The 25,749-nt window shown below is 37.4% G+C and overlaps 1 protein-coding gene across 1 annotated transcript in view; it reads right to left on the bottom strand.

Annotated features, from left to right (window-relative positions):
• The window catches only part of LOC144440776 (uncharacterized), a 141,095-nt gene extending 126,128 nt beyond the window's left edge, over nucleotides 1–14,967 (bottom strand). The window contains exons 1-4 of the mRNA XM_078130155.1: nucleotides 14,901–14,967; nucleotides 13,136–13,270; nucleotides 11,482–11,655; nucleotides 392–462 (exon numbers count right to left, since the gene is read on the bottom strand). Coding sequence (XP_077986281.1) covers nucleotides 392–462; nucleotides 11,482–11,655; nucleotides 13,136–13,270; nucleotides 14,901–14,967 — 447 coding nt within the window. The remainder of the gene's footprint in view (nucleotides 1–391; nucleotides 463–11,481; nucleotides 11,656–13,135; nucleotides 13,271–14,900) is intronic.
• Nucleotides 14,968–25,749: the final 10,782 nt, after the last annotated feature.

Raw genomic sequence — 25,749 nt, 5'->3', positions numbered from 1 at the left:
CCGAAGCCGAAGGCCGAGGGAAATAGCATGTGATTCTGGTAAATCACAGTCACGAGGGTGTAATAAACAGTGCTATAGCCCTCATGGCCAGGCAATATGTGTTCAATATAGATTGTGACCTTTGAAAGTTTGTTCGAAAATGTATAATCCAGTACCTCCAGCTCACTTGAATCCCAAGAGTGCTGGTTGAATTAGAAAAGCGCTGGTTGAATTAGAAGAGTGCTAGTTGAATTAGAAGTCTTTAGAGCAATTTGTCAAGTTATTATCTTTTTCATTGCAGTGTTATTTGTGGAATAGCAGTATACACCAATTAGGCAATGGACATTAAATGTTTATAACAGCTGATGGAAATGTTACACTATGCAAATTAAAAGTTTAAAAAGTAGTTTACCTGCCAAGAGACATAAATGGTGTCCCGAGAGTTGCTTTGTACAAATAAGCCATAAGGAGCAATAGGAGGTGCTGTCAAAAAAAGGAAGAATCATTTATACTCAGTTAGTATTAGGATTATAAGAGTTTAATAGCATGTAGGATCCCTGTCATACGTACAACATACATATATTAAACAAAGTAACATAAATGTACACACATACAAAGCATTCCGATTTAACACTCACATTTTATACTCACAGACAAATGTTTGTAATGAACTAACATATGCTGACATGAAATTGAATCATAACGTTACATCAGAACACCTTGTAAGCACAAGTTGTAAGTCTATTGCCATGTACTCTATGGGTATCTCAAGTCTATGGTTGTATCAAGTCTATTGCTATATACTCTATGGTTGTATCAAGTCTATTGCTATGTACTCTATGGGTGTATTAAATCTATTACTATGTACTCTATGGGTGAATCAAGTCTATTGCTATGTACTCTATGGGTGTATCAAGTCTATTGCTATGTACTCTATGGGTGTATCTATGGTTGTATCAAGTCTATTGCTATGTACTCTATGGGTGTATCAAGTCTATTGCCATGTACTCTATGGGTATCTCAAGTCTATGGTTGTATCAAGTCTATTGCTATGTACTCTATGGGTGTATCAAGTCTATTGCTATGTACTCTATGGGTGTATCAAGTCTATTGCCATGTACTCTATGGGTATCTCAAGTCTATTGCTATGTACTTTATGGGTATCTCAAGTCTATTGCTATGTACTCTATGGGTATCTCAAGTCTATTGCTATATACTCTATGGGTATCTCAAGTCTATTGCTATACTCTATGGGTGTATCAAGTCTATTGCTATGTACTCTATGGGTGTATCAAGTCTATTGCTATGTACTCTATGGGTGTATTAAATCTATTGCTATATACTCTATGGGTGTATCAAGTCTATTGCTATGTACTCTATGGGTGTATTAAATCTATTGCTATATACTCTATGGGTGTATTAAATCTATTACTATGTACTCTATGGGTGAATCAAGTTTATTGCTATGTACTCTATGGGTGTATCAAGTCTATTGCTATGTACTCTATGGGTATCTCAAGTCTATGGTTGTATCAAGTCTATTGCTATGTACTCTATGGGTGTATCAAGTCTATTGCCATGTACTCTATGGGTGTATCAAGTCTATTGCTATGTACTCTATGGGTGTATTAAATCTATTGCTATATACTCTATGGGTGTATTAAATCTATTACTATGTACTCTATGGGTGAATCAAGTCTATTGCTATGTACTCTATGGGTGTATCAAGTCTATTGCTATGTACTCTATGGGTGTATCAAGTCTATTGCTATGTACTCTATGGGTATCTCAAGTCTATGGTTGTATCAAGCCTATTGCTATGTACTCTATGGGTGTATCAAGTCTATTGCCATGTACTCTATGGGTGTATCAAGTCTATTGCTATATACTCTATGGGTGTATTAAATCTATTACTATGTACTCTATGGGTGAATCAAGTCTATTGCTATGTACTCTATGGGTGTATCAAGTCTATTGCTATGTACTCTATGGGTGTATCAAGTCTATTGCTATGTACTCTATGGGTGTATTAAATCTATTGCTATATACTCTATGGGTGTATTAAATCTATTGCTATATACTCTATGGGTGTATCAAGTCTATTGCTATGTACTCTATGGGTGTATCAAGTCTATTGCTATGTACTCTATGGGTGTATCAAGTATATTGCTATGTCCTCTATGGGTGAATCAAGTCTATTGCTATATACTCTATGGGTGTATTAAATCTATTGCTATGTACTCTATGGGTGTATTAAATCTATTGCTATATACTCTATGGGTGTATCAAGTCTATTGCTATGTACTCTATGGGTGTATCAAGTCTATTGCTATATACTCTATGGGTGTATCAAGTCTATTGCTATATATTGTAAGGGTGTACTCAGTATAATGCTATGTTCTCTATGCGTGTTGTAAGTCTATTGCTATGTTATCTATGCGTTTTGTAAGTCTATTGCTATGCAATCTATGGGTGTTGTAAGTCTATTGCTATGCAATCTATGGGTGTTGTAAGTCTAATTGCCATGTTCTCTATGAGTGTTGTAAGTCTATTGCTGTGTACTCTATGAGTGTTGTAAGTGTAATTGCTGTGTACTCTATGAGTGTTGTAAGTCTATTGCTATGTTCTCTATGGGTGTTGTAAGTCTATTGCCATGTTCTCTATGGGTGTTGTAAGTCTATTGCCATGTTCTCTATGGGTGTTGTAAGTCTATTGCCATGTTCTCTATGGGTGTTGTAAGTCTATTGCTGTGTACTCTATGAGTGTTGTAAGTGTAATTGCTGTGTACTCTATGAGTGTTGTAAGTCTATTGCTGTGTACTCTATGAGTGTTGTAAGTGTAATTGCTGTGTACTCTATGAGTGTTGTAAGTCTATTGCTATGTTCTCTATGGGTGTTGTAAGTCTATTGCTGTGTACTCTATGAGTGTTGTAAGTGTAATTGCTGTGTACTCTATGAGTGTTGTAAGTCTATTGCTGTGTACTCTATGCGTTTTGTAAGTCTAATTGCTGTGTACTCTATGAGTGTTGTAAGTCTATTGCTATGTACTCTATGAGTGTTGTAAGTCTATTGCTATGTTCTCTATGCGTTTTGTAAGTTTAATTGCTATGTTCTCTATGAGTGTTGTAAGTCTAATTGCCAAGTACTCTACGGGTGTTGTAAGTCTATTGCTATGTTCTCTATGGGTGTTGTAAGTCTATTGCTGTGTACTCTATGAGTGTTGTAAGTCTAATTGCTGTGTACTCTATGAGTGTTGTAAGTCTAATTGCTATGTACTCTATGAGTGTTGTAAGTCTATTGCTATGTACTCTACGGGTGTTGTAAGTCTATTGCCATGTTCTCTATGGGTGTTGTAAGTCTATTGCTATGTACTCTATTGGTGTTGTAAGTCTATTGCCATGTTCTCTATGGGTGTTGTAAGTCTATTGCTATGTACTCTATGAGTGTTGTAAGTCTATTGCTATGTACTCTATGAGTGTTGTAAGTCTATTGCTATGTACTCTATGAGTGTTGTAAGTCTATTGCTATGTACTCTACGGGTGTTGTAAGTCTATTGCTATGTACTCTACGGGTGTTGTAAGTCTATTGCTATGTACTCTATTGGTGTTGTAAGTCTATTGCCATGTTCTCTATGGGTGTTGTAAGTCTATTGCTATGTACTCTATGAGTGTTGTAAGTCTATTGCTATGTACTCTATGAGTGTTGGAAGTCTATTGCCATGTTCTCTATGGGTGTTGTAAGTCTATTGCTAAGTACTCTATTGGTGTTGTAAGGGTAATTGCTAAGTTCTCTATGGGTGTTGTAAGTCTATTGCTGTGTACTCTATGAGTGTTGTAAGTCTAATTGCTATGTACTCTATGAGTGTTGGAAGTCTATTGCCATGTTCTCTATTGGTGTTGTAAGTCTATTACCATGTTCTCTATGGGTGTTGTAAGTCTATTGCTATGTTCTCTATGAGTGTTGTAAGTCTATTGCTAAGTACTCTATTGGTGTTGTAAGTGTAATTGCTAAGTTCTCAATGGGTGTTGTAAGTCTATTGCTGTGTACTCTATGAGTGTTGTAAGTCTATTGCTATGTACTCTACGGGTGTTGTAAGTGTAATTGCTCAGTTCTCTATGAGTGTTGTAAGTCTATTGCTATGTACTCTACGGGTGTTGTAAGTCTATTGCTATGTTCTCTATGAGTGTTGTAAGTCTATTGCTATTTACTCTACGGGTGTTGTAAGTCTATTGCTATGTTCTCTATGAGTGTTGTAAGTCTATTGCTAAGTACTCTATTGGTGTTGTAAGTGTAATTGCTAAGTTCTCTATGAGGGTTGTAAGTCTATTGCTATGTACTCTATGAGTGTTGTAAGTCTATTGCTATGTACTCTATGGGTGTTGTAAGTCTATTGCTATGTACTCTACAGGTGTTGTAAGTCTATTGCTATGTACTCTATGAGTGTTGTAAGTCTATTGCTATGTACTCTATTGGTGTTGTAAGTCTATTGCTAAGTTCTCTATGGGTGTTGTAAGTGTAATTGCTAAGTACTCTATTGGTGTTGTAAGTCTATTGCTATGTACTCTATTGGTGTTGTAAGTTTATTGCTAAGTTCTCTATGGGTGTTGTAAGTGTAATTGCTAAGTACTCTATTGGTGTTGTAAGTGTAATTGCTAAGTTCTCTATGGGTGTTGTAAGTCTATTGCTATGTACTCTATTGGTGTTGTAAGTTTATTGCTAAGTTCTCTATGGGTGTTGTAAGTGTAATTGCTAAGTACTCTATTGGTGTTGTAAGTCTATTGCTAAGTTCTCTATGGGTGTTGTAAGTCTATTGCTATGTACTCTATGAGTGTTGTAAGTCTATTGCTATGTACTCTACGGGTGTTGTAAGTCTATTGCTAAGTTCTCTATGGGTGTTGTAAGTCTATTGCTATGTACTCTATGAGTGTTGTAAGTGTAATTGCTAAGTTCTCTACGGGTGTTGTAAGTCTATTGCTATGTACTCTACGGGTGTTGTAAGTGTAATTGCTATGTACTCTATGGGTGTTGTAAGTCTATTGCTAAGTTCTCTATGGGTGTTGTAAGTCTATTGCTATGTACTCTACGGGTGTTGTAAGTCTATTGCTAAGTACTCTATTGGTGTTGTAAGTGTAATTGCTAAGTTCTCTATGGGTGTTGTAAGTCTATTGCTATGTACTCTACGGGTGTTGTAAGTCTATTGCTAAGTACTCTATTGGTGTTGTAAGTGTAATTGCTAAGTTCTCTATGGGTGTTGTACGTCTATTGCTATGTACTCTATGGGTGTTGTAAGTCTATTGCTGTGTACTCTATGGGTGTTGTAAGTCTATTGCTATGTACTCTATGGGTGTTGTAAGTCTACTGCTATGTACTCTATTGGTGTTGTAAGTGTAATTGCTAAGTTCTCTATGGGTGTTGTAAGTCTATTGCTAAGTACTCTATTGGTGTTGTAAGTGTAATTGCTAAGTTCTCTATGGGTGTTGTAAGTATATTGCTATGTACTCTATGGGTGATGTAAGTCTATTGCTGTGTACTCTATGGGTGTTGTAAGTCTATTGCTATGTACTCTATGGGTGTTGTAAGTGTAATTGCTAAGTTCTCTATAGGTGTTGTAAGTCTATTGCTATGTACTCTACGGGTGTTGTAAGTCTATTGCTAAGTACTCTATTGGTGTTGTAAGTCTAATTGCTATGTACTCTATGAGTGTTGGAAGTCTATTGCCATGTTCTCTATTGGTGTTGTAAGTCTATTGCCATGTTCTCTATGGGTGTTGTAAGTCTATTGCTATGTTCTCTATGAGTGTTGTAAGTCTATTGCTAAGTACTCTATTGGTGTTGTAAGTGTAATTGCTAAGTTCTCTATGGGTGTTGTAAGTCTATTGCTGTGTACTCTATGAGTGTTGTAAGTCTATTGCTATGTACTCTATGGGTGTTGTAAGTCTATTGCTATGTACTCTATGAGTGTTGTAAGTCTATTGCTATGTACTCTACGGGTGTTGTAAGTCTATTGCTATGATTGTTCTCTATGAGTGTTGTAAGTCTATTGCTATGTACTCTATGGGTGTTGTAAGTCTATTGCTATGTTCTCTATGAGTGTTGTAAGTCTATTGCTAAGTACTCTATTGGTGTTGTAAGTGTAATTGCTAAGTTCTCTATGAGGGTTGTAAGTCTATTGCTATGTACTCTATGAGTGTTGTAAGTCTATTGCTATGTACTCTATTGGTGTTGTAAGTTTATTGCTAAGTTCTCTACGGGTGTTGTAAGTGTAATTGCTAAGTACTCTATTGGTGTTGTAAGTGTAATTGCTAAGTTCTCTATGGGTGTTGTAAGTCTATTGCTATGTACTCTATGAGTGTTGTAAATCTATTGCTATGTACTCTATTGGTGTTGTAAGTCTATTGCTAAGTTCTCTATGGGTGTTGTAAGTGTAATTGCTAAGTTCTCTACGGGTGTTGTAAGTCTATTGCTATGTACTCTATGGGTGTTGTAAGTGTAATTGCTATGTACTCTATGGGTGTTGTAAGTCTATTGCTAAGTTCTCTATGGGTGTTGTAAGTGTAATTGCTAAGTACTCTATTGGTGTTGTAAGTGTAATTGCTAAGTTCTCTATGGGTGTTGTAAGTCTATTGCTATGTACTCTATGAGTGTTGTAAATCTATTGCTATGTACTCTACGGGTGTTGTAAGTCTATTGCTAAGTACTCTATTGGTGTTGTAAGTGTAATTGCTAAGTTCTCTATGGGTGTTGTAAGTCTATTGCTATGTACTCTACGGGTGTTGTAAGTCTATTGCTAAGTACTCTATTGGTGTTGTAAGTGTAATTGCTAAGTTCTCTATGGGTGTTGTAAGTCTATTGCTATGTACTCTATGGGTGTTGTAAGTCTATTGCTGTGTACTCTATGGGTGTTGTAAGTCTATTGCTAAGTACTCTATTGGTGTTGTAAGTGTAACTGCTAAGTTCTCTATGGGTGTTGTAAGTCTATTGCTATGTACTCTATGGGTGTTGTAAGTCTATTGCTAAGTACTCTATTGGTGTTGTAAGTGTAATTGCTAAGTTCTCTATGGGTGTTGTAAGTCTATTGCTATGTACTCTATGGGTGTTGTAAGTCTATTGCTATGTACTCTATGGGTGTTGTAAATCTATTGCTATGTACTCTATTGGTGTTGTAAGTCTATTGCTAAGTTCTCTATGGGTGTTGTAAGTGTAATTGCTAAGTTCTCTACGGGTGTTGTAAGTCTATTGCTATGTACTCTATGGGTGTTGTAAGTGTAATTGCTATGTACTCTATGGGTGTTGTAAGTCTATTGCTAAGTTCTCTATGGGTGTTGTAAGTGTAATTGCTAAGTTCTCTATGGGTGTTGTAAGTCTATTGCTATGTACTCTACGGGTGTTGTAAGTCTATTGCTAAGTACTCTATTGGTGTTGTAAGTGTAATTGCTAAGTTCTCTATGGGTGTTGTAAGTCTATTGCTATGTACTCTACGGGTGTTGTAAGTCTATTGCTAAGTACTCTATTGGTGTTGTAAGTGTAATTGCTAAGTTCTCTATGGGTGTTGTAAGTCTATTGCTATGTACTCTATGGGTGTTGTAAGTCTATTGCTATGTACTCTATGGGTGTTGTAAGTCTATTGCTGTGTACTCTATGGGTGTTGTAAGTCTATTGCTATGTACTCTATGGGTGTTGTAAGTCTACTGCTATGTACTCTATTGGTGTTGTAAGTGTAATTGCTAAGTTCTCTATGGGTGTTGTAAGTCTATTGCTATGTACTCTATGGGTGTTGTAAGTCTATATTACTAAGTACTCTATTGGTGTTGTAAGTGTAATTGCTAAGTTCTCTATAGGTGTTGTAAGTCTATTGCTATGTACTCTATGGGTGTTGTAAGTCTATTGCTAAGTACTCTATTGGTGTTGTAAGTCTATTGCTATGTACTCTATGGGTGTTGTAAGTCTATTGCTAAGTACTCTATTGGTGTTGTAAGTCTATTGCTATGTACTCTATGGGTGTTGTAAGTCTATTGCTAAGTACTCTATTGGTGTTGTAAGTGTAATTGCTAAGTTCTCTATAGGTGTTGTAAGTCTATTGCTAAGTACTCTATTGGTGTTGTAAGTCTATTGCTAAGTACTCTATTGGTGTTGTAAGTGTAATTGCTAAGTTCTCTATAGGTGTTGTAAGTCTATTGCTATGTACTCTATGGGTGTTGTAAGTCTATTGCTAAGTACTCTATTGGTGTTGTAAGTCTATTGCTAAGTACTCTATTGGTGTTGTAAGTGTAATTGCTAAGTTCTCTATAGGTGTTGTAAGTCTATTGCTATGTACTCTACGGGTGTTGTAAGTCTATTGCTGTGTACTCGATGGGTGTTGTAAGTCTATTGCTATGTACTCTATGGGTGTTGTAAGTCTACTGCTGTGTACTCTATGGGTGTTGTAAGTCTATTGCTAAGTTCTCTATGGGTGTTGTAAGTCTATTGCTATGTACTCTATGGGTGTTGTAAGTCTATATTGCTAAGTACTCTATTGGTGTTGTAAGTCTATTGCTAAGTACTCTATTGGTGTCGTAAGTGTAATTGCTAAGTTCTCTATAGGTGTTGTAAGTCTATTGCTATGTACTCTACGGGTGTTGTAAGTCTATTGCTAAGTACTCTATTGGTGTTGTAAGTCTATTGCTAAGTACTCTATTGGTGTTGTAAGTCTATTGCTGTGTACTCTATGAGTGTTGTAAGTCTATTGCTAAGTACTCTATTGGTGTTGTAAGTGTAATTGCTAAGTTCTCTATGGGTGTTGTAAGTGTAATTGCTAAGTACTCTACGGGTGTTGTAAGTCTATTAAATTGCTATGTACTCTACGGGTGTTGTAAGTCTATTGCTATGTACTCTATTGGTGTTGTAAGTCTAATTGCTGTGTACTCTATGGACGTACATGTAAGTATAATTACTAAGTTCTCTACAGGTGTTGTAAGTCTATTAAATTGCTATGTACTCTACGGGTGTTGTAAGTCTAATTGCTGTGTACTCTATGGGTGTTGTAAGTCTATTGCTATGTACTCTATGGGTGTTGTAAGTCTATTGCTAAGTTCTCTATGGGTGTTGTAAGTCTATTGCTAAGTACTCTATTGGTGTTGTAAGGGGCCGGTCAGTTTCTCCAGCATGGGGGAGGCAGTGGATTCTTAAATTGGGCCGACAAAAGTCACTGACCCCCTCTAACTGTAAAACCAAAAACTGGCTGATGCCCCCTACCACTTAATTCTAAAACATGATGAACCCCCCCCCCCCCCCATTATATATAGTATGCACATGACAGGTATTTTTTGATCGTGACTCAGTATATATGCTTGACTGTCTCCCAAATACTTTATAAGATTCCGGGTTAGCACTATCACAATTATAATTATTGAATACACAGGGTAAATACATTCCAAAAGGAGTTTAATGACATCTTGACAGTGAAAGGTAGGGGGAGAGCTTGAGAAGGGAATATGTACATCTCTTATGGGGGTCCTAGCCCAGGAGATTTTTAACTCTGAAAAGTCAATTTTGAGACTATTCAGACATTTTCAGAAAATAATTTCCAAGCTTTACAAGACAGCACCAACATATAAAAAGCAACTACAAAGGGTTGGAATATTTTTGAAATATAGTTTGATAGCATCTTGACACTAAGAGGTAGGGGGAAGAGCTTGAGACTGAGATGTGTACACCTCATGTGGGGGGGAGGGAGGATCCTAGGGGGTCTCCCCTAGAAACCCTGGAGGATTTTTACCCTGTAAAATCAATTTTGAGATTATTCAGACCCTTTCGGACAATAATTTCCAAGCTTTAGAAGTCAGCACCAACATGTAAAAAGCAACTACATAGGGTTGAAACACTTTTGAAATATACTTTGATAGCATCTTGACAGTAAGAGGGGAAGAGCTTGAGACTGGGATATGTCCATCTCATGTGGGGGGTCCAAGGGGTCTCCTTCTAGAAGCCTTGGAGGATTTTTACTCTTAGCCAATATTTAGGCTATTCAGACCCTTCGAAGCAATAACTTAATCCATTCTTTGCAAGACAGCCCCATCAAGTATCAGAAGCTATTCTTTATAACTTACATAGGGTTGGAATATGTTCTTAAAAAAGTTAAATAGCATCATTATAGTAAAGGTCAGCACATCTAATGGTAGTATCATTGGTAGGGGAGATTTGGAGTTTAAGGCAATTTTAGACTATCTTGACAAACATTTCACATCTTTAAAAGACAACATCATCTCAAATTAGAATAGGGTGAAAATATTTAAGAAAGGTTTAATACCATTATGACAGTAAAAAGGTTGTTGGTGCATCTGATTGGTGGTTGAATGCATGATTGACCTCTTGGGTTGAGGAGTCCTTGGGGTTTTTCCCCCTGGCAGATCTGGAGTGTTTTGCTTCTGTTAAGGCAATGTTTAGGTTATTCATAGCCTTTGAGGTAATATTTCCAAGCTTTGAAAAGCTTATGTAAATGTAAGTTTTAAATAAGTTTCCCATGTCACATAAAAATGGGCCTGTAACATTGGTATAGGGGCATTACATGTATAGTAAAGTCACCGGTATGTTAGAGAACTTTAGGTGGTCATACCTAGTGTATAATAGAAACTGGAATCTGATGAGATGTGGTGATTTGTAGTGTCAATAACATGTAGTGTCCAAAATAGAAAGTGTATTAATCCCTTCTGACAAATTCATACTGATGGGTAGAACAATTTAGATTAACTTCTTTTATAAACTATCTATGAAAATTACCATTACTTCAAGTTCACTTTTGCCCCAAAGTGCAATATAAGTGAAGCATTGCATTTACATGACATATTCTGTAACTAGTGTGGTAGCTATGTAATATGAGTTACGTTTGAACGAATAAGCAATATTAAAGAAGTCATGTAAGAAACAGGGACAGGAACAAATATTTACATGTACCACATTTCAGACAAGGCTATATGTTATTGTACAAAAGGATTTTTTTCTTCCATTACAATCCAAAACACAATGACCCTCCTATCCACAATTTTCAAAACAGCATGACCCCCTACTGCCAATTTCAAAAACAGGGTGCCCCCCCCCCCCGGCCAAAGGAAACTGACTGGTCCCTAAGTCTATTTCTAAGTACTCTATGGGTGTTGTAAGTCCATTGCTATGTATGCTACGGGTGTTGTAAATCTAAATGCTATGCATGCTATGGGTGTTGCTTACTGTATTAGGTACTCAAATTTCATCATAATGCACAAATGACAAATACAGTACAATTCAAATTATAACAAAAAGTAAATTTACATAAAAGTATTTCAAGTAACTCTCATGCTATAACTTTTTGTTTGACACTGTGTAGCCAATATGACATGATTGACAGATGGGTAGACAGAGGGATAGACAACTGTTGGTATTTTGGTATTTATGATTAGAAATTGGAAGTCATAAAAAAAGATAACATGATAGAAGTTAGAGTATCACAATTTATAGATCATGTGACTTTGCTGGACCTTATTTGCACATACCTCCATGTAAAGTTTGAGCTGGAACACTATCAGTATATGGACTCCATATATTAACACTATCAACAGATATGGCTGCTCGTACTCGGAATGTATAGGATGTTAGTGGTAGAAGGTTTGATAGTACAGTTGTCAACACAGTCAAACCATTGGCTCTTACTTCAAAGTTGTTCACACCTAGTAGAATGAGACAATGACAAAAACAATTCCTGCATGCATACAAAGCTATACTACTGATTTGACAATGTTTATTAACTTATACATCACCTGTCACCAATCTTGCAGTCTGATTGGTTGAGAGCCCTAGCCCTGTAGATGTGAAGGCATATTTTTACCAACAGCTGTATTTTTACTTGTTGTATAACATATAATGTGATCAGTGCATGTCCTCTTGTAAACAAACCTAGCTGACAACTAGAAATCCAGCTATAACCAACATTTCCAATGCCAAATTTATTGTCAACCACACAAAATATCATTGTGGTATACATTGTAACAAGTCTTTGAAGTGTACATTTCCTGTCTCAGGGAACTGTTCAAAAATTCCACACAGAACAGCAACAGTCCAGCAATGGCAAATGCAGGGTCGTCATGCAATCATAAACATGAATTCCTAAATTTAAGAATGATATCAAAATTACCGCCAGAGAGGGTGCAGTTTTTGTTTACCTAGAATAACAAAGCATATCACAAACATTTCTGTACATTTAATGGAATACAGTATGCAAAACAAAGATGTACTCATTTTTCGGCTGAAGGTTATAAGTTTATATGAATATATCACTGAGTGATATGCAAATAGTAAACATTATGTCATACTACAGAGCAAACGCACACTCCTATCGGCTGATAAAGTTAAGGCTGAGAAGTAAACAACTGCATTGCTTTAATCAGAGAGGTGCATGATACTACACTCAACAGTATAATGCAGAAGGGATTATATTTTGAACTGAGCATTTTTAGATATTCAAAAATGAATTCATAGTCGCAGGTGATGTATAAATATGTTATTTGCCAAATACTGTTCCTCATCTTGCTGCTTGAGGTCATTTTTTCGGTATAACAGTTATTACGATAAAAATGACTTCTCACAGCAAGATATGGAAAGGTATTTGGCAAATAAGATCAGGGGAGATAGGGATGAAAAAACCTAAAATCTACTAAGTTGAATTTAACAAATTTGTCTTCATTAATGGCTGAATTGAAAGTTGTTTCAAAATTAAGTTATGAGTTTGTTTGGGAATATAATTGACTGTTTATGATATCAATTCATCTAACCTCTAATTGTATCATATTCAAGAATACAATTAGAGGTTAGATGAATTGATATCATAAACAGTCAATTATATGGTATACCCAGAGATTTTGACCAGTGAGTATTGGAATGGGAAAGAAAATGCTGGTTTAAATCAGCCAAATATCTGAATATCTGTTGAATTTGTTAATTACTAAATGTGATTAAGATAATCTCATAATATGAAGTCAAGGACAATGTCACTAAACTCATTTTTAAACAGTGAATAATTCTCATTCAGGGCCATTTGAAGGCATGCTAACAGTGCTACATCACTATTTTAGTACAGTTATTTTGATGTGTACAATCATGCGTTTTGTATAATTGCATATTATACAAGCCAGTAAATTCAATGAAATATACCTGGCGTTCCTAACTGAATGTATTCCACTTCATACATTACTATGTCATCTGATATGTCATCTGGAACTTCCCATCTCAGCTGAATTGATGTCGGAGTTTCATCTATGACTTGTAAATTACCAGGTGCTGATGGCTCTACAATATATGGTAGAACAAATGAACATATGAGATCAGTGAAAGCAAAAAACAATCATAGCGCTAATGACATTGTAGCACAACTGACTATACTTTAAAAGTTAATTAATCAATTCAAGGCAATCAGATCAATGTTATCACATGTAATTTAGATGTGGAAATGTCATTTTTGGTCAAAGATTGCAAACTTCATCACTGCTTACAAACAAATAGTGCAAATGGCATTGCAGCACAACTGTACAGTTTGTATGTTTCTGTTTATCTGGTGGCCTATCCAGCCCTGTTGTTACCTTTACCATATGCCATCTCTTGGTTGTTGCTATGGGCATGGTCTTGCTGCTAGGCATATTTACATTTCACCTTTTGGATGGTTATCCACTTTCCTAAGTGTCATGAATATGACATAGGTCAACGCCAACCTTTTTTTGGATGTAAACATGCCAAATGTGCCAGTATACAAGGTAGCTAAATGGTCCAAAATTGAACAGTTGCGGGGCAAAGTGCAAGATCTAGCACTTCGCCACTTTTTGACAAAGTGCTAGATCTAGCACTTCGTCAGTTTTCGCCGAAGTGCTAGATCTAGCACTTCGCCAGAACACAATGAAGTGCGGGACTGTAAACAACGAAGCGCCTCCAACGGCTGGATATAACGTGGTCGTTCGCATCGATAAACGTCACATACATGCGTCATGTCAGTAGTCCGTGTACGTGGTCGTGTGGCGCATGATCGACTCCAAAACTTATCTTTGGCCGATTGTAACAACGACACAATTTATCTGAAGTTTGTTAAATGTTTGCCGAGTAAAATGGCCGGTTGAAAGTCCACGTTGCCGTACGGTTGTGTCCGGGGGTTGTGTGTTCTGTTACAAACATGCCTTGTCAATACCTCGCGGTGGGTGGACTTGCGCGATCACAGAAACAAGTGTTATTATTTTACCCCTTTCGTATACAATTGGCTAAAATACGTCAATATCATCGATATTATCGACATTTTATTGTATTCTGATAGAAACATTCTGATACATATCTCGGGAAACTAGTGCCTGTGGTCGGGACTGTACTTCAGAATCTGCAATCTATTCTGTAAACAAGGACTAGTCACTCAGTATTTCTTGTACCGTGTCTATTTTAGAGCGGGAAAGATATATCAATCATAACGTCTTGATATAAATTTGAAAATCACTGAAATCTTTATGCAGTATCCATCTTTCAGTATAATCACATGTGTGCTTATTTTCATTCTAATCTATGAAGTAGTAGAAAAAGAATATTGTGCAAAATCATGTCATAACTCTGGTGATTTACACGAGATAGAGCGCGCCTCCGGGAACACATTTATTCTATAAAAATCTTTAAAATTTCTCCAAACTGTTTGAACGGATAGTTTTATTTTGTTGATCTCTCTGAAATGACAAAACCAATATGGGGGTCATTGTGTTTGTTTTTAAACAAACCGACACCCCTTTCTTTCCCCCGGATCCTATATGGTTAATACAGGATTTGGCAGCCATGCTGGATTCTAAAAAGATAAGTTTGACAATATGCATTTTATTTTCGGGATGCATTCCATGTTAACTTGCGATGTGCTTTTAAGGCATACTATAGTCGTTCCCACTTATCACAACCCTACCTCTGAGCTCCCCACAATCTTTCTCGTATAAACCATTTCCTATCGCTATTTCTTGAACAGTCGTCATCTGTATTTCTTACTTTTGTTAATGATATGCAATCCAGTTCACGAAGTGACGTTTATTACTGCTCCACGATCCTCGGCGTCACACTACGCTAATTGTAGCATTATGAAGTCACTACCTCTGGACCGAACCAAACTATAACCGATGGCTATTATTATTATTTCCCACATTGGATATAATTTCTGAGCGAACAGGAATTACATAAGGGAAGATATTGAAGTTGGTGATTGTCTAGGAATGAAAAAAAATTCAGTAAACAGTAAACAGTAATGTCGTGATGGTTTACTTGAGATCTGGCGAAGTCATGGATTATTTATTGTCGTTGTTTTCAGTCAAGAAGTTGGCAGTACCAAGTATATGGAATTTACAAAACAGTAGTAACAGGTTATTTATAGATTTCTATCAAAATATTAACAGCAATGAAGGGCTGAAATTAAAATTGTTCACACGAATATGTTTTCGCACTTATGTTTTCGATAGCAATATTTTTTGTCATCTATTAACGATCTGATAATACTGAAAGAAGTGAATCTATTCAATAGAAATATAGTGAACATGATATAAACTTACACCCACACTTTATTTTCGTGTTCAACGATCAAGAAAAATCTTCGCTCTCGCATCTAGACACACACTAACCCCCCCCCCACACACACACCAAGAAATTCAGTTTTCCTTTATATTATTTCTCTGTCATGCAATGTTACAAATGTCACTGCCATTAAATCTGCAGTATGAAGTCTGTGACGCACGCCGCCGAACTAAATGTTTCTACTTCCTGAAATCTTCAAAGTTTCGACTGTATATGGGAGTGCGTTATTTGACATGAACAGCTGTCAAAATGGAGGTCTACGGTTGTTGGTAGTGGTGTCAAGCCGCTGTCAAGTACGGAGTACGAAACGTGGTACTGAAACCACCACGTGCTGTAGTTGAAGTCTGTGACTCACGCCGGCCAAAATGTTCGTAGTTTCGACTGCATATGGGAGTGCGGTATTCAAAATGGCGGTCTGCGGTTGTTGGTAGTGGTGTCAAGCCGTTGTAAGGATAATGAGTACCAAACGTGGAAGGGAAACGACCACGTGCTGTAGTTTTCGCCGCATAGAACATCGAAAAAATACAAAATTGAACGTTACTTAAAATTACGAAGTAGAAACTTGTTTGTGCATTGGCAAAACATACGGAAAATCAAACTCCAGGTCGTTAAACACGGGAAGTAACATTTTACACTGAGAGTAATAACATGTCCATTACCGGTATAACATGACATATTTACCGATGACCTAGCACTTTGCCACACTTTGCCACTCTTTGTTGAAGTGCTAGATCTAGCACTTTGTCAGTTTACGCTAAAGTGCTAGATCTAGCACTTTGTCAAAAAGTGGCGAAGTGCTAGATCTAGCACTTTGCCCCGCAACTGTTCCGATTTTGAATTCTTTGTTACATGAGTATACACGACATACAAAGAAAGATGGCAGCAGCTGAAAGCGGTAAGTGCAAGTTATCCTTCATTATTGACCTATTGATTGTTGTTCAGATTTTGCTCAAACGTCCGTGCTATAAAGGGACAGGTCAGTTTCTCCAGCCTGGGAGGGGGGTGGGGGTGTGGATTATTAAATCGGGCTGACAAGAAGTCACTGTCATATAATATTAACGTGACACATATTTTTTTATCGTGACTCAGTGTGGACTGCTTGACTGTCTTGCAACTACTTTATAAGATCCCGGGTTAGCACTATCATAATTATAATTATTGACAGGGTAAATATATTCCAAAAGGAGTTTAATAGCATCTTGACAGTGAAAGGTAGGGAGAAAGCTTGAGAAGGGAATATGTACATCTCTTATGGGGGACCTAGGGGGTCTGCCCCTAGAAGCCCTGGAGCTTTTTTACCCTGAAAAGTCAATTTTGAGATTATTCAGACCCTTTCGGACAATAATTTCCAAGCTTTAGAAGACAGCACCAACATGTAAAAAGCAACTACATTAAGGGTTGAAACACTTTTGAAATATACTTTGATAGCATCTTGACAGTAAGAGGGGAAGAGCTTGAGACTGGGATATGTCCACCTCATGTGGGGGGTCCGAGGGGGTCTCCCTCTAGAGGCCCTGGAGGATTTTACTTTTAAAGCCAATATTTAGGCTATTCAGACCCTTTCAAGCAATAACTTAATCCGCATTTTACAAGACAGCACCATCTAGTATCAGAAACTATTCTTTATAACTTACATAGGGTTGGAATATGTTCTTAAAAAGTTAAATGGCATCATTATATACATGCAGTAAAGGTCAGCACATCTAATGGTAGTATCATTGGTAGGGGAGATTTGGAGTTTAAGGCAATATTTGACTATCTTGACGAACATTTCACATCTTTAAAAGACAATATCATCTCAAATTAGAATAGGGTGAAAATATTTAAGAAAAGTTTAATACCATTATGACAGTAAAAAGGTTGTTAGTGCATCTGATTGTGGGTTGAATGTATGAGTGACCTCTGATGGGGGTGAGGGAGTCCTTGGGGTTTTCCCCCTGGCAGATCTGGAGTTTTTTGCTTCTGTTAAGGCAATGTTTAAGTTATTCATAGCCTTTGAGGTAATATTTCCAAGCTTTGAAAAGCTAACGTAAATGTAAGTCGCTCGCGCCTTTTTTTCTACATTTTATCTAAACTTAAGTCGTCGCCTTGCTCTGATCCGGTGCAACACTACTATAATCGCATACTGATATCGAGGGCCGAAGGCCCGAGTGACTGTTGTCCCTCTCCGCTGCCCTCACACGATAACAATAGGGACATTTTTATTGTAGAATATTTGACATTTAGGTCATAGTTCACAAAGCTTGTCAATCAAAATGAACATGGTGTCGCAGGAGTACGAGTCACCAAGCGAGTCAACATATCGAGACACATTGGAGAAACTTGGATACTAACACTTGAACGACTTTCAGAGAAGAATTATAGATGCAAATGTCTCTCGGAAATATGTTTTCATTAGTGTACCGACAGGAAGTGGCAAGTCCATAGCCTATGTGAAGCCCGGGCTATGAAGTCCCTCCGATCGTTCTCGATACAGCTAACATTAACAACGTATGCAACACCATTGTCCTAGTAGTATCCCCATTGATAGCGCTAATATAATCCCATATATACACATCGAAGGCCCTTTTATTTGTGGTAATTTTGCTAAACAATAGGGAAGTGGTAACAACCTAACGATAGCTACTGCTAAACTGCACAGTTTTGCACGTGTTCCGACCATTGACATCTACCGTACTGTGACCAAGTTATTATGAATATATGACGTATGTAATTACCGATTTACCGCATTCGTTTTCAATAAGAATGGAAATCTGAGGTACCGTGATGATTTCTCGAAACTACTTTCGGTCAGACGTCAGAAAAGTTACGCCGACTTTGCCGTTGATAACTTTACACAGCTGTCAATCAACATATAGTACACACAAACGAACTAATCCTAATGATGCTTACAATACATCTCCAAAATAAACACGATAGTGTGCCATATACATGTACACGATTACAAAAAGTAAATTTGTCATTGACGTCAATTCTAGCCGTCTTCTTTGCTTGAAACCAAGTTAGGGAGTGTACATTTTTAATTTCCAGGGGGAGGCCGGAGGATTTCTAATGAAGCAAGGGATTTTTATTGGTGGCCCCCCTACAAAAATGGTATAAATTATCTGGCCCCCCCTAAGACTTCTTGTTTTTATTTCATGGCCCCCCCCATAAACCACTAACAAAAATACGCACAGATGAAACACAGATACAGCAACACATAGATTTGCCAGCAGTTGCTACATGTATTAACTTATTCCATATTTATACTTACTTCAGAATTGAACCAGTGCACAAAGTTGTTGAATCATGGACACTCATAAAATCACAAATAAAGACTAGTATAAGTTAAATTGGCTGACAGGATGTCTACTTACAACTGAGGGGTGACAGAATAGACTACTGGTCTGGCTACACTTTTTCTTGGATTTTTAGCCCATCACTGACATAAATAAATTAGCAAATAAGTGAAAAAGTAAATATATATATATATTACTTATTTATCACAGGTTTGGAAAAAATAATGCAAAATTGCACCATGAGGAAACTTTTTTCCATGTGAACATATTCAAATTTTAGGATTAATTTGCAGTGGTTGGTCACACAATCATTTATTATTAATTTAAACACTTCATAAATTACACATTTTAGAAACATTTTTAATTGCAGTGCAAATGGAAAACATGTTATTTAAGATTGAAATACATATTAAGACCCTTCCTATATTATAGTATTCATATTATCTCTACGCAAAATATAAAACACTTCTGGACTATATTTCAAGAGACTTTAATAAACTGATGCGCTGAGGGGGGGGGGGGGGGGGGCAGTACATGTATCACTTCAAAGGGTTGAATAATATTTTTATGAATGCATGGCTTGTTATGAATACATTCCTCACCCAGCACCTGTGAATAATTTTGGGGGGGGGGGGGGGGGCAGTGTTTGGTAGTTTGTTGGTTTGTTGTCGTTTACTCATGTATGTATCTACTCATTTGTCAGTTTATTTTGTTTGTTTGTTTGTTTGTTTTTGTTTGTTTACTTATTTGTTTGTTTTTGTTTGTTTATTTATTTACTTGTATGTTTATTTTGATTTGTTTATATTTGTAAACAGAACTAAATGAGCCTGAGTACCCTGTGCATGGAGTACAGATATTCTCACTGTGTGTCTTGCACAACAACCAATCCCAATCAGAATGGACGAAAAACGCGTCGACAGCCTCTCTCTGATCTTCGGTGACGATAATTGACATCTTACTCATCCTGACTGCAAGTTCAGACTGACTGTTCTAAACTTTGACTGCACAGTTTATAACATGTTAGTACGTTGTACTCTGTGGTTGTACCATCATTTCACATCCATTTCTATACACAACCACCCATGCACCCTTGGTGTACGCGACCATTGCTATGAAGTGTTGTTCTGTCAGTGTCACGTCTGTAACCCCTGTTCGGAGGATCGTGGCGTTGACTATCATAAAATTTCAATGATATTTTCCATGGCCAATTAAGTAGGAAGTGTGCCATATGTCGAAAGAAGAACAGTTGCCCTACGATTATCCATTTATGAGCATTGTTCTAATTTACAACACAGTATTTGTAGAATACAAACTACCTGGAAGTATATAAACTACGAGTTTATATTGTCTCAATTTTGTATCATACAGTAATTGTTAGTATCACATTTCTTTTGAAAATGGTTTCAATTCTGAATACAACAAAGAGATTCGCATTTTTTGAATATGTAACAATAAAATGTTCACAGTGTAGCAAAAACTTCAACTAAGTAAAGGAGCCTGAAGTTCGGTATGGTATTGGGTATTTTTACTCGTGAATGCCTGTATTGATCTTTCTTCAACTGTAAAATTTAACAAATCAGATGATCATTGTTGTCTGACGTACTTCAATTTATTGGGGTCACTATGTTTTTTTCTTGTTTTTCATTGTCCGGCCGACCCAAAGTTTCACCCCACCCCCCCCCCCCCCCACCCCCCCGAAATCAACAACAAAAATCACATAAAAAGAAAACATCAAGGAGGAAAAGACACAGCAAACTGTTATCATATACATGTAGCATCGTGATAAAGATTACGTAAATTGACTCCTCAATCGGAATCTGAAATAATGGGGTGCAATATCTTTAGGTATATATAGAGTCAGTACTCTGAAGAGGCACTAGTTGAAGACGTGTCGGATCGGAGCACGATCTCCGTGCCGTGGTAAATATGCAGGCACCTTTCGTGAGGTTTAAACATTTCTGTTTTTGTTTCAGGTGGAACGTCTACCATTTGCACATTTGAATAGTATCACACCTCACTATCACACATTTTATACATGAATTTTATTACTATATAATATGCTAGCTGCAGTCGAGGGAAGGTAAAAAGGGTGTCCAAAACATCTATTGCTTGAGTGGCGTGTCGGTCGGAGTTGGTACAATAAGTCGACTTCCGTAGCAGCTCTCTCGCTACCACGTACTGTAACAGCTGCTAAACAAGGCAATAGACTAGTGAGCATGACAATGTATCAGGCATCGAGGTCGTCAACGACGTCATTTACGAATGTTAAAAAAAAACGCGCAGTTTCAAGCTTTAACAAAGAAAAATAGGAAAGGAAAAAGTACTTGATTATGACCATCAAAATGCATTACGATGTCAAATTTGTGCAGCTGCAGTTTACGTGTGTTGAATTTTGAGTGACCTTACATTGAACTGTATGCAAATCATACGATAGAGTAACGCCCCATTAAATGACGTCACATCATGAATAAGTAATAGCAATGGAGATGGCTCGAGTGACAACAGTCACTCAGGCCTTCGGCCCTCGATATCAGTATGCGATTATAGTAGTATTGCGCTGGATCGGAGCGCCGCAGCAACTTAAGTTTAGATAAAACGTAGGGAAAAAAGGCGTGAGCGACTGTCGACGCTCGGGCCTTCGGCCCTCGATATCAGTATGCGATTATAGTAGTATTGTGCCAGATCGGAGTGCCGCAACGACTTAAGTTTAGATAAAACTTAGGGAAAACAGGCGCGAGCGACTGTCGACAGTCTATACAAAACCTTCAAGTTCACTTTTGTCCAAAAGTGCAATATAAGTGAAGCATTGATTGTGAAACAGCCAAGCATTTACATGACAGTTCTGTAGCTAGTGTGGTAGCTAGGTAATGCATGACTTGTATATGTATATGTATATATATAGTTATGTTTGAACTAATAAGTAATATTAAAGAATTCATGTAAGAAACAGGGACAAGAACAAATATTTACATGTACCACATTTCAGACAAGGCTATATGCCATTGTAGAAAAGGATTTTTTTCTTCCATCACAATCCAAAACATAATGACCCCCCTATCCACAATTTTCAAAACAGCATGACCCCCCCCCCCCTACTGCCAATTTCAACAAGTCATTGAGAATGACATAGTCCCCGCTATGATTGGGTTTTAAGGAACTGATAGTTTATGTTGTCATTTTCTTGATATCACTACTTGTGAACCTATCAAACAGACTTATAATATGTTGTGTCTGCTCGTTGGTCATGGAACATGCCTACTCATGTTGTGTCTCCTAGTTGGACATGGGACATGCCTACTCTTCAAGATGACGTGATGGAATAAACCATTCAACAATAAAGGATGGGACGGGTACGGGAGGGGGGGGGGGCCTGTTCAAGCATGAGTTATGGCTTTGGACATGAAAACTGCACCAACAAAATGGCTGCCAGGCAGCGATATTGGATCGTATCACAACGAAAATGGATATGCACATGTATGTCATAGAACACTGTCCTAATACCAACTTTGAATGAGATCTGTTTAAGCATATCTGAGTTATGGCTTTGGACATGGAAAATTCGCAAACAAAATGTCTGCTAGGCAGCCATATTGGATCGTATCAAGACAACAATGAATATGCACATGTATGTCATAGAACACTGTCCTAATACCAACTTTGGATGAGATCTGTTCAAGTATGTCATATAGTTCTCCGTTGTCATAGTTCTCTGTGATATAGCAACTTAACAAGTGCCTGTGCCCATGGATCTATGGTTTGTCACACTGTATTAGTGAGTAAAACAGATTATACATATAAATTCTATGCAAAGCATATGTACCAGGGCTCGAAATTAACGCAGGGCTGCCAAATCTTAATTATGCTTAAAATTGGTAAAAGGCATATTGCATTCTTCCAAAAAAAAATTTGACCAGTTTTTAGCTTTAAATCAGTTGTATCATCAGGGAAATGACCGACTCTGTAATGGTAATGCGTTTCATGACCCATGACATTCATGACCTTGGAAAACGTTCTTTGTTCATTGTGCATGTGCAATAAATGAATATATCACAGCTTCATGCAGCATAGGCTCACAATGTTTGTTACAACTTACAAGCTTGAATTGTTTCATAAACACAGATTTTAGGCATGGATGTTTAATACAAAAATTGTGCAAAATGACCCAAAAGCAGCAGTGATAGCTAATCATTTAATAGTTTCAACATTGGAATGTTTGAATGTAAGTTTGTTGGTGCCGACACTATGCAACAATGTCTTGCTATCACCTATTGCTAACATTAGTACTGGGGTATATAACAACACTTACAAGTTACAGAAGACACGTAATGTATACTGTACTGCAAGGTCAACCAAGACAGTCTTAATTTTGTACACATGCATGGCATGTTACTGATGTTTAACTTTTATACAGTAAATCCTAAAGGAGTGCTGAGTTCTAGAAATGTTTACATGTTGTCTGGTGAATTATTTTGACAAGTTCACAGTGAAGAAAAATCTTTCATAGAAATAATGATTTTCAATTAATGATAATTCCTCTAGCATAGTGCTGCACACTGATGACAATCACGCAAGTGTTTCCTAAAGTTACATACAAAAGTTCAAACTGGATAACTTGAAAATATTGCTAGGGATGTCAATGCCACTTTGTTAAATAGGACAAATTTATTAGTACTCTCGATAAAATCACACAATAGTTCATGGCAAAGTCACACAATGAATGTAATAATTTTTATAATAATAATTTATTGCACATCCAGAGACATGTAATGTTTGGGAACAATGTTGAATAATTTGATTAAAAATCACAAACAAAAGTAAAGAAACAAGCTGATATTCATTTGTTCCTATATCTCTGGGTCTATTTTTTGAACATGATTGCATTGTTATCATAGGATTTATATAGTACGTAGGACAATGTTTACTTTAAAATGGCAAACTCAATATGAAGTGAATGACCACCGAGCCACAGTGACATGCTATAATACCCAACTGTGCAAAAAAATTGAGCAGGTAGAAATTGTGGTTGGGCATGTGGGTAAAAAAATTACTTTTGAGGCCTGTGTATACAGTCATAAAATAATGTAATCATATGTTGACACTTGGTAATATTGTTACAGATAAATCATTTGTGTCCTTTTTTTGACAGCTGCTTTCAATATTTGTCTATAGCCTTATTGATCTTTTTATTTTCCTCGACAGCATCATTGTCATTCTCACTATCATCATCCGCAGAGCCAAAGCAAATTGAGCCAGGAGATGTCAGATTACAGTAGCAATGACAGCCAATATTGGTACCACAAAGCATAGTGATGTGTGATATTCCAACCCAGCTAATACAATACCTCCAATGACACAAGGGGTCCACCTGTCATATTTTCCGTATACAACATCATCACTAGCAGTTTCTGTAACTACATCTTCTGAAACCACATTGTCATGCAATGCTGCAGATGTGTCTATCAGGGATGCCTTGGCTTTCAACAGCTAAGCTAATAACTTTTCCTGCATTGCCTTCATAGCAGCTGCACCGGCGAATTATCAGCGGCAACTTTTTGAGGATATTTCTGTTTCGGTGGTCTATCATAATCTTGTGCAGTGCAAATAAAAAAAAAATTCTTGTGCAGTCAATCTCTGAAGTGTCTCTTTCGTCTGTTTCTGCTGCATCTGATCCTGTTGGGAGCTCATTATATTCACCTTAGTATTGGGCATACGTGTCCAAATTGACAGTGATGGGTGGTGGTTAACGCTGCATTTAGCGGAGCTACGTAACATGTCATACTGATGATAAAGCTTGAATGTAGCACTGCTTAGTGCATGGTCAACAAATGGGTCGGTCTCCAGGTCAGCAACCAACTTTGGTTGGTTTCTGGGGGTATAGGCAGAAACAGGCTGACAACACTAGCATAAAGTTGTATGGCTGCCATACCCAATGTCTTGGTCATCGCAGCACCAAGTCATGCTTTGTAGCAAGCATGAGTTTCTCGATCTCTTCATCAGCCATGGCATCTACCTGGTCTGTTGTAAGGCTCTTCCCTAGATAATGCCTAGCTTGCCCACCTGCAGCTAGCACACCTAACCTCTGTTGTTGATTCAGTTCCCATTTTGCATTCAATATGCTGTTCGACAGTTTTGGCTGTTTGGATTGGCCCAGGTGCCACAGCAGCATCAACAATCAATAAAGTTACTAATAAAGATATCGCAATCCATGCAACACAGAATATTCTTAATCCACCTCCTAAGGCTAATATATTCATACACGCCCCACCCCAACATTAGAATGCAAGTTAAGTTTGTAATATGCTCCCGCATGTTTAGTTACAGTGCTTGATAAGCTATTGGCTAATCAGCTTTTAACAACAGTTTAATATGCTTTGACTCTGCCAGAAGTTGGCGTCCTCAAGGTGGACCTGTACATATGTTTTATGACAAGAACATGCTGATCCATGTTTGGGATCCCAAAGCACAACTTTATTTGCTGTCTCTTCCTGGTGATGATGAAAGTGGCCAGCTGCCCACAGTCTACACCCTTGATTGTAGAGGAAACCTTAGGGAGAGCTCTATACATGTTATTGTTGCTTACTTTGTCTTTCCAGTTGATGTTAAGGGCGGCACAAAGTAATCTGATATAGCACCCATCCACACTCCAGTTGTTTTGTCAAGGTCCATGTTTCTGAACCATAAGGAATACTGGCTCAATCAATGTTTGAAAAACTTGGATCTTCAGTTTCCTTGGGAGTGCTGATTTCCAAATTAGGTGCAGTTTATTGATGGATTTCAAGCTAGCCCTTTTCCTACATCAAAGTCCTGAAAGGAGGATTCAATCTATGCACCCAGGTTGTCTGCCACTCCTTGTGCACAGAGGATAATTTGATGATTGATTCAAACTCATGTACTGGGTCTTCTTGGCATTGACCA

This window comes from Glandiceps talaboti, chromosome 10 (genome assembly GCF_964340395.1).
Source record: "Glandiceps talaboti chromosome 10, keGlaTala1.1, whole genome shotgun sequence".
NCBI lineage: Eukaryota > Metazoa > Hemichordata > Enteropneusta > Spengelidae > Glandiceps > Glandiceps talaboti.
Note: the sequence above shows the minus strand (reverse complement) of the source record. Positions and strands in the feature narration are given on the sequence as shown.